This window comes from Rutidosis leptorrhynchoides, chromosome 4, assembly GCF_046630445.1.
Source record: "Rutidosis leptorrhynchoides isolate AG116_Rl617_1_P2 chromosome 4, CSIRO_AGI_Rlap_v1, whole genome shotgun sequence".
NCBI classification, from domain to species: Eukaryota; Viridiplantae; Streptophyta; class Magnoliopsida; order Asterales; family Asteraceae; genus Rutidosis; species Rutidosis leptorrhynchoides.
This window is the reverse complement of record NC_092336.1, coordinates 128338957-128349509: the sequence shown is the minus strand read 5'-3', so window position 1 is coordinate 128349509 and position 10553 is coordinate 128338957. Positions and strand designations below refer to the sequence as shown.

At 31.0% G+C, this 10553-nt stretch overlaps 1 protein-coding gene across 2 annotated transcripts; it reads left to right on the top strand.

Moving 5' to 3' along the window:
- Positions 1-1535: 1535 nt before the first annotated feature.
- On the top strand, positions 1536-5280 carry LOC139840131 (probable mediator of RNA polymerase II transcription subunit 26b). Of its 2 annotated transcripts, none has more exons than XM_071830361.1 (9): positions 1536-2846; positions 3013-3081; positions 3177-3259; positions 3498-3550; positions 3638-3762; positions 3893-3920; positions 4171-4430; positions 4545-4635; positions 4710-5280. In XM_071830361.1, exons 1-9 carry the CDS (start codon positions 2277-2279, stop codon positions 4835-4837), a joined length of 1407 nt encoding a protein of 468 aa, XP_071686462.1. In that variant the 5' UTR covers positions 1536-2276; the 3' UTR covers positions 4838-5280. The 2 variants fall into 2 exon arrangements, with proteins under 2 accessions (XP_071686462.1, XP_071686461.1); XM_071830360.1 differs by having other exon boundaries at positions 3635-3762.
- The last annotated feature ends 5273 nt before the right edge of the window (positions 5281-10553 follow it).

Sequence of the window (10553 nt, the reverse complement as noted above, 5' to 3'; positions counted from 1 at the left end):
AATTTAAAATCATAAAACCTCATTGCTTTCAAAATCGGCATGCATATATTATCAGTATTATTATTTGTTTTTATTTTGTATATTTTTAGTTAAGTAGAATTAATATATAAAATAATAATGACATTATCATTATGAAAATTAAAATGTAATTAGTGAAATGATGACATCATCATTTTTATAGGTTTATATGAATATATAGATAGATATAGATATAGATGTTTGTTAGCGATAAATGAAACTTCAATATAATTAAAGGAAACTTTCATCAACTGATGAAAGAAATCTTTCAAAACATTACAACTAAATTAAAGGCGAACCTCGAAATTATATTTGTTGTATTGTTATTGTTATGTACTATGTAACATGTAGTATAATTGTTTGTATATTACTCGGGAAATTACACATCTAGGTATGTTTAACAAACGTTGATTAATGGGAATGACTTTTGTAAGTATATTACGCAATTATGAGCCCATCCGTTAGAATTATTTTAATTCCAATAGACAAATAATCGATAAAACACCAAACATGATCTCCTGAAAAGTTATTTTAAACTGATCATTGAGAATAATATTTTATGTACATCTCGAATTGTATATGTTTTTAATACAAACTAATTTCATGTCAAAATCTCAAATGAAGCAGAAGAGACATACATTTAATATCTATAAAGCTTATCAAACAACCGTTTTAACTTCAATTGACAAAATGAGTCAGTGCGTTTATATAATATTCTACAAATATTATATTAGCGTAATTTTTTAAATTTATATAAAAGTGTAAATAAATTTTATATTATATAAAAAATCATTTATAAATAATATTATAATGTTAATAAAGAAATATTTATTTGATAATTTTTTTATTACAATAAAAAGTTTTGTAAAAGGTTTTATAACATTGAAAATATTATCTATGGTTGTTAATACTGATATAATATTACTACATAACATAATATATATTTAAGTAATTAAATATAAATATGTATATTAAACTAAATTAAGAAATTTAATAATTCAATTAATATATGAAAATAATTGTTAGACTGACACCCGCATGAATCAAGGAAAAGTTGACACATGACAAGAATTAATCAGGAGTTGACACGTAAAATTATTGTCACGTGTTTTATATAATAATAATATAATATTAATATATATACATTATAAAACTAGTGTGTGTGTATGTGTGTGTGTATATATATATATATATATATATATATATATATATATCTTACTTCTAGTATATTTTATTTTCTACTAATAAAAGAAAGGATGATAACCTAAATTTTTCATAAAATCTACTTGCAAATCTACATTATCACATGTAAACATTAATTAACTTTGTATATAAATTAAGAAATTTTTTGTAGTTTATTGGTGGCGGTCAAATAAAATAAATGTGAATAAAAAGAAAAAAGGCATGGGTTTTATTTTGTAGTTTATCAAGCGAGTCTACCGATTAGAATAGATTGAGATAGACACTAAAAAGGAAGACTCTTAAAAAGTTTTTTGTTTTTTCTCTGTGAAAATTGAAAGAGAAATCTGAATAATAAAAATTCTACTTTTCACACTCTGCCTTGCGTACACCTACACCCTCCTATTCCCTCCCTCCATCCACTGAATCAATCTAACCATTATTATTCTTACAACCATTTTTTAATTGATTTCGGATTTTTTAATCTTATCCCCCTTTGATTATTTCATGACACCCAATTTGGTGTTTTCAATAATATATATTTTGACATATCAAGACTTTTTTATTTCTAGTTGAATCGTAGCTTTGTTGGAGTTTTTTCTTTGTTTGATTAATTTCTCCAAAAAAGAAACTTATTTGAGGTTTTAGGTTTATGGGTATAATCAAGATCGAATAAAGTTTCGATTTTGATATCTGGGTTTGAACAAATTTGTCGATAACTTGAGATTTCAAGTTTATGGTTATGATCAGGATTAGTTAAAGTTTCTATTTTGATATCTGGGTTGAATCAAATTTGCTTTAAATTTGAGGGTTTAGGGTCTGATCCGTTAAAGTTTCGATTTTTCATCTCTAGGTTTGATCATTTTGTAGTGAATTTGCAGTTTTAGAATTCTGGGTATAATCAGGATTGGCTAAAGTTTCAAATTTGATATCCGGGTTTGGTCAAATTTGCTCTGACTTCGAGTCTTTAGATTAATGCGTTTGATCGAAATCAGTTAAAGTTCTAATTTTGATATCTATTAGTCATCAAGATTAATCCTGGTGGATTTTAGCTTGTGAGCTTGGTGGGGTCTGTTTATATGGCGGTTTCGAAATCTTCTGTAAGGATGGATTACTGGAGGGAGTATTTTCGTAGTGCTGATGCTAACATATTCGAAATAATTGAAGGAGCAATCATGTTAGCTGCTTCTGATTGCCCAAAAGAATTTAAAGCTAGGAGAGATACAATTGCTCAAATTTTATATACTTGTAAATTGATTAAGTGTTCTGGTTGTGATAGAGAGGAATTAGCCTTACCTGTAGATAATAATGAAGAATATAATGATCATCATGATCATGATCATGATCATGGTGATGATGGTGATGAGGGAGTTAAGTATAAGAGTAATCTAAGTGATGCTAATGTGAATTATAGTAAAGAGAGCAGCAAAGTGATTAATTGTTCTAGAAATAACGATGATGACGACGAATATGAAAATGATGATGATGATGATGATGATGAGCATCATCATGATGTGGAGGCTAATGATCATGTTAGCAAGTACAGTTATGGAGATGCAGAAGCTCTAACCGATGAAATTGAAGAAGAATCACAAACTTTTAATGAGGTTTTGAGGATCAAAGAAATTGTTGACAACAGCTCAGATGAGGTTTTCCCCTATTGCTTGACTTTCAATGCAGTTTTACATTACTTTATGCTTAATGTAACCCTGTTACATTGCAGAGTTATTTATTTTACTCTAGAATTAGTTGTTTATTATTGTTTGGTTTCTATTTGCATAATAATGATTGTAGTTATAATTTTGTTCCTGTTAGTCTTCATCGGTTCTATGCAATTCGTTAAGGAAGCTTCAATTGATGGCAATATCTGTAGAGACACTCAAGGTTTGGTTATAATCTTTACCGGATTAATTACTAATTTGTGACTTGTTGATATTTTATTGATATGCTTATCATATGATTGGTAAACCGTATTTCAGGCAACTGAAATTGGAAAATCTGTAAATGTTCTTCGGAAGCATACATCAAAGGATATTCGCCAAATTGCAAGGAAACTAATTGAGTATGAAGTTCTAGTCTATTACTTGTTATGCATTTAACTGTTATATAAGTTATAGTTGACAAAAAGTTTGATTCCATTAGCATCTTTTGTGATCAAAGTGTAGTTTACACTTTAGTTAGGTTACGTTCAACTAAAGAAAGAGATTGTATGATAGTTTAAGTCACTTTAATGGCAACACATATCCGATTAATTCATACGTATGCTAATTAGAAACCATATATTTAATGATTCATTTTAGGGTGTGGAAGGATATGGTTGATGAGTGGGTGGATGCTACTAATAAGGCGACTAGTAAGTAAACGAAAATAAATTCAACATTTTTTTTCGGTTTTCAAATATTACCATTTTCTTGAAATGATTTGTTATTTTGAATAGCAGTTTCCGAGAATACCCCTGAGTCAATAAATCCATCGGTTCTTGATGAAGAGGAAGGTTTGCCTTCACCTCCTCTAGAAGATTTAGCATTTCTGGACCCACACTCGATGTCATTGGAGCTAAATGAGGTATGCAACTCTGGTTTGTTTTTCATTATGATATAACAAACTTCTGTTTTAGGGCATTTTTGGGACCATTCGTTGACGTGTTTGTGTTTGTGTTTGTTTTTGTTATGTCTTCAATTATGGCTCTTTGAAGTTCTTTGATGGCATGGATGATTATGGAAGTGAGTTAAATGTTTACAATTTTACATGAAGTATAGGATTTTTCTAACGAGAGCCCTTAGGACTGTCGTTAGCGTGCATAATAAACTTGTTAAAACTAACAACTGTCACATAAAAAACTTGTAAATGTACATCCCATTTAAGCACGCTAACAATAGCAAAAAGGGCTGTCATTAGAAAAATCCGTAAGTATATAAGATCCATCTTATCTTATTCGGTTTTTATTGATCTCCCATTTCAATTTTTTCGCAGATCTTAGAAAAAGCAATGAATTTAACAAGAATGGTAATAACGGGAGAAAACCGCCAGTTGAGAAGCAAAACATAACCAAGTGGGCACAACAGAAACCGTCAAATGGGTCAAACATGGCTCCAAAACCAGATGTGGTCAAACCGAGTAGACCTCCGGTTTTTGACGCAACACCGAGACGCAGGACTCCAAATGTGGACCGAAAGTTGCAAAACCTTGAAAAACCAACTTCTCCTAACGGACCCGTAACTCCTCAACAACGTGTAAGTAACCGTATTATTTTAGCATATTAGCCTATTAGGGTCTGCTTAATGTGTTTAATGTATCAGTTGACTGTAAACTTGATAATTATTAAAGAATAAATGTTATACAAACAGAAACTGATGTCATCAAATGAGGAAATTGAAAAAGACAAGCTTGAAGCAACAAAGAGGAAGCTCCAAGAACGATATCAACAAGCGGAAAAAGGTTATTGTTGATTAATCTTGATTAGTTTAAGTGACATTCTTATGGTAAAAGTGCTAATTTTATATCCTTAACAGCGAAGAAGCAGCGAACCATACAAGTTATGGAGCTGCATGATCTTCCAAAGCAGAACGTTTTAACGAAAAACCAGCACACGAGGCCCGGAAGCAACCATAACAGAAACCGGATGCACGGGCGGTTTTAGGTGTTGGTCAAAACAGTCATCTGATCGGTTTTGTGGACCCTACGGGTCGCGACCAAGTGACTAGTTTAAGACCAGACGCGGATATGCAGAGGAATTTATTGACTTTCTACGGATAAGATTTGGGGGTGTTTGTTAGCTTAGTTATCAAGTGGAATGAGTCACATTTGACTTTGTTGTGTAGGAATAGCAACTACAACCACCCTTTCCTTTAGTGACTTTCTAAATTGGCTGGCTAGGGTTGGAGCAGGGGCCCACCCACCCATTCTTGAGAGCACATATAAAATAAGTGCATTTTAGTAGTCAGTTGCATGTGGTGTACAACATGTGATCCATTAGAAGTATATTAAATTCTGTTTTTTTTTTTTATTATTCCCCTGATCCCTGTATTTGTTTGGTATGTTATTATATTATCATCTTTCATCTAATCTAATAATAATCACTTTTTTTAAAGATACTTTTTTGAGTCATGCTATATTTGATGAATTTTTGTTACAGAAATTGATCTTGTTCATTAGGGGTCGGGATCGATATATGATATATTAAGTTTGAAAAAAAAAAAAACTATAAAGGTCATTAAATCTTATCATTAAATTTAATCATGTGCGAGACATGTTCGACATTTTACCTTTCATTTTATTTAGCTCATTCACCAACACCACTCAGGAAACTAAACCACTTATGCGTTCATCTTCCGCAGTTGCATAACCCGCTTCCAACTACTGCTCAGGAGGAAACTCAACCTAATTCGAGGGTATGGGCGGTAAACCCTCCTCCCTCACTGCTCCCGCAACGCGATGTGCTGGAGGTGCCCCTTGGGTGGAATTCAAGGGTTAAGGGGCAACATTGTGTACAATGTTGCATCCTACGGACAGTGGCGAGTCTACATAGTGTCTCGTGGGATCACGGTCACCGCTAGTTTGAAAATTATTAGTAGAAAATACTTTGTAAATTGTATGGGTAATGTTATATCCAACATCCTTTTTACTACATTTACCACAACTGTGCATTAACATGTTGTACAGTACAACATGTTAATGCATACTTTATGGTGGATGTAATAAAAATGATGTTGGATATATCATTACCCAAAATGTAAGGACACCAATAAATTTAACTGGAGGACCCCATATCTTTTTCGAATTTCTATAATTTTTCCTTTAAAATGTATAGGACACCTTAACTACTCGGACTCAATATATTTTTCGAACTTGTAATTTTTAGAAAGTAAACAACCACTATAATAGCATTCAAATATAATTAGTACTGAAAAAAATTTTAGGACCTCATTGAGTTTACATTTTGGAATCGTCAATGCCTAGGAGAGTCGAACTGATGACTTCTCGGTAAGAGAGGCATGCCACAACCAGGTGAACTACAACACAAGGTTCATTTTAGGTTTAATTTGAGGTTTAATTTTTGAGTTTTGATTAGAGTTTTTAGTAGAAAATGAAGACGGCGTTAAAGATGAAGATAAAAAATGTAGATGAAGGTGATAAAATGATAATAGAAAGGTAAAAAGATAAAAAAAAAAAAAATTACTTTTACATGTTCGAAGTGAAAAACATGAGATTTAACAGATATACTGAGATGAGATGGACTATTCTTGAAAGAAGTAAAAAAATTCACATGTTCGTCACATGACTAGATTTAACAGAAATAATTAATATCTGTTACTGAAATAGATTATTCTTGAAAGGAGTAAAAAAACACAAGACAATAAGGTTAAGAACAAAACTTAGATATTTCAACAAACTACAAAGACTTTCAGTTTTTATATATATATATATATATATATATATATATATATATATATATATATATATATATATATATATATATATATATATATATATATATATATATATATACTGTAGTGACCCGAACTTTTCCATGTTTATATATATTAATTGAGATTGATATTTACATGATTAAATGTTTCCAACATGTTAAACAATCAAACTTGTTAAGACTTGATTAATTGAAATATGTTTCATATAGACAATTGACCACCCAAGTTGACCGGTGATTCACGAACGTTAAAACTTGTAAAAACTATATGATGATATATATATGGATATATATATAGTTAACATGATACTATGATAAGTAAACATATCATTAAGTATATTTACAATGAACTACATATGTAAAAACAAGACTACTAACTTAATGATTTTTAAACGAGACATATATGTAACGATTATCGTTGTAAAGACATTTAATGTATATATATCATATTAAGAGATATTCATACATGATAATATCATGATAATATAATAATTTAAAATCTCATTTGATATTATAAACATTGGGTTAACAACATTTAACAAGATCGTTAACCTAAAGGTTTCAAAACAACACTTACATATAACGACTAACGATGACTTAACGACTCAGTTAAAATGTATATACATGTAGTGTTTTAATATGTATTTATACACTTTTGAAAGACTTCAATACACTTATCAAAATACTTCTACTTAACAAAAATGCTTACAATTACATCCTCGTTCAGTTTCATCAACAATTCTACTCGTATGCACCCGTATTCGTACTCGTACAATACACAGCTTTTAGATGTATGTACTATTGGTATATACACTCCAATGATCAGCTCTTAGCAGCCCATGTGAGTCACCTAACACATGTGGGAACCATCATTTGGCAACTAGCAAGAAATATCTCATAAAATTACAAAAATATGAGTAATCATTCATGACTTATTTACATGAAAACAAAATTACATATCCTTTATATCTAATCCATACACCAACGAACAAAAACACCTACAAACACTTTCATTCTTCAATTTTCTTCATCTAATTGATCTCTCTCAAGTTCTATCTTCAAGTTCTAAGTGTTCTTCATATATTCTACAAGTTCTAGTTACATAAAATCAAGAATACTTTCAAGTTTGCTAGCTCACTTCCAATCTTGTAAGGTGATCATCCAACCTCAAGAAATCTTTGTTTCTTACAGTAGGTTATCATTCTAATACAAGGTAATAATCATATTCAAACTTTGGTTCAATTTCTATAACTATAACAATCTTATTTCAAGTGATGATCTTACTTGAACTTGTTTTCGTGTCATGATTCTGCTTCAAGAACTTCGAGCCATCCAAGGATCCGTTGAAGCTAGATCCATTTTTCTCTTTTCCAGTAGGTTTATCCAAGGAACTTAAGGTAGTAATGATGTTCATAACATCATTCGATTCATACATATAAAGCTATCTTATTCGAAGGTTTAAACTTGTAATCACTAGAACATAGTTTAGTTAATTCTAAACTTGTTCGCAAATAAAAGTTAATCCTTCTAACTTGACTTTTAAAATCAACTAAACACATGTTCTATATCTATATGATATGCTAACTTAATGATTTAAAACCTGGAAACACGAAAAACACCGTAAAACCAGATTTACGCCGTCGTAGTAACACCGCGGGCTGTTTTGGGTTAGTTAATTAAAAACTATGATAAACTTTGATTTAAAAGTTGTTATTCTGAGAAAATGATTTTTATTATGAACATGAAACTATATCCAAAAATTATGGTTAAACTCAAAGTGGAAGTATGTTTTCTAAAATGGTCATCTAGACGTCGTTCTTTCGACTGAAATGACTACCTTTACAAAAACGACTTGTAACTTATTTTTCCGACTATAAACCTATACATTTTCTGTTTAGATTCATAAAATAGAGTTCAATATGAAACCATAGCAATTTGATTCACTCAAAACGGATTTAAAATGAAGAAGTTATGGGTAAAACAAGATTGGATAATTTTTCTCATTTTAGCTACGTGAAAATTGGTAACAAATCTATTCCAACCATAACTTAATCAACTTGTATTGTATATTATGTAATCTTGAGATACCATAGACACGTATACAATGTTTCGACCTATCATGTCGACACATCTATATATATTTCGGAACAACCATAGACACTCTATATGTGAATGTTGGAGTTAGCTATACATGGTTGAGGTTGATTCCAAAATATATATAGTTTGAGTTGTGATCAATACTGAGATACGTATACACTGGGTCGTGGATTGTTTCAAGATAATATTTATCGATTTATTTCTGTACATCTAACTGTGGACAACTAGTTGTAGGTTACTAACGAGGACAGCTGACTTAATAAACTTAAAACATCAAAATATATTAAAAGTGTTGTAAATATATTTTGAACATACTTTGATATATATGTATATATTGTTATAGGTTCGTGAATCAACCAGTGGCCAAGTCTTACTTCCCGACGAAGTAAAAATCTGTGAAAGTGAGTTATAGTCCCACTTTTAAAATCTAATATTTTTGGGATGAGAATACATGCAGGTTTTATAAATGATTTACAAAGTAGACACAAGTACGTGAAACTAGATTCTATGGTTGAATTATCGAAATCGAATATGCCCCTTTTTATTAAGTCTGGTAATCTAAGAATTAGGGAACAGACACCCTAATTGACGCGAATCCTAAAGATAGATCTATTGGGCCTAACAAACCCCATCCAAAGTACCGGATGCTTTAGTACTTCGAAATTTATATCATATCCGAAGGGTGTCCCGGAATGATGGGGATATTCTTATATATGCATCTTGTTAATGTCGGTTACCAGGTGTTCACCATATGAATGATTTTTATCTCTATGTATGGGATGTGTATTGAAATATGAAATCTTGTGGTCTATTATTATGATTTGATATATATAGGTTAAACCTATAACTCACCAACATTTTTGTTGACGTTTAAAGCATGTTTATTCTCAGGTGAATATTAAGAGCTTCCGCTGTTGCATATTAAAATAAGGACAAGATTTGGAGTCCATGTTTGTATGATATTGTGTAAAAACTGCATTCAAGAAACTGATTTCGATGTAACATATTTGTATTGTAAACCATTATGTAATGGTCGTGTGTAAACAGGATATTTTAGATTATCATTATTTGATAATCTACGTAAAGCTTTTTAAACCTTTATTTATGAAATAAAGGTTATGGTTTGTTTTAAAAATGAATGCAGTCTTTGAAAAACGTCTCATATAGAGGTCAAAACCTCGCAACGAAATCAATTAATATGGAACGTTTTTAATCAATAAGAACGGGACATTTCAGTTGGTATCCGAGCGTTGGTATTAGAGAACCATAATTTTGCATTAGTGTGTCTTATCGAGTTTGTTAGGATGCATTAGTGAGTCTGGACTTCGACCGTGTTTACTTGAAAAATGATTGCTTAATAAATTTTGTTGGAAACTATATATTTTTAACATGTGAATATTATGTGATATATTAATCTCTTAACGCGTTTGATATTATGTGATAGATGTCTACCTCTAGAACAAGTCCCATTGACTCACCTAATAATAATGAAGAGTCAAATGTAAATTGGAATGATTCGTGGACTGATTCACAAGTTCCCGAAGAGGAACCGGAAGAAGAGTCGGAACCGGAAGAAGAATCGGAACCGGAAGAAGAATCGGAACCGGATGAAGAAATAGAACCGGTGGGGGAAATAATAAAACGGTTAAGTAAAAGAAAATCCTCAACCAACCGACCAAGGTTAATTATGGTCAATGGTGTTTCCGCCAATGAAGCAAAATATTGGGAGGATTACCAATTCTCCGATGAATCGGATTCCGACGAGAATTCCGATGATGTTATAGAAATTACCCCAACTGAATTTAAAAAGGCAAAAGAAAATAATAAGGGA

Bases quoted from the DNA above. Each gene is read 5' to 3' on its own strand.
- LOC139840131 (XM_071830360.1), top strand. From the start codon at position 2,277: ATGGCGGTTTCGAAATCTTCTGTAAGGATGGATTACTGGAGGGAGTAT. The intron at 2,847-3,012 runs GTTTTCCCCTAT...TGTTCCTGTTAG, and splicing joins TTGACAACAGCTCAGATGAG to TCTTCATCGGTTCTATGCAA. The intron at 3,082-3,176 runs GTTTGGTTATAA...ACCGTATTTCAG, and splicing joins TATCTGTAGAGACACTCAAG to GCAACTGAAATTGGAAAATC.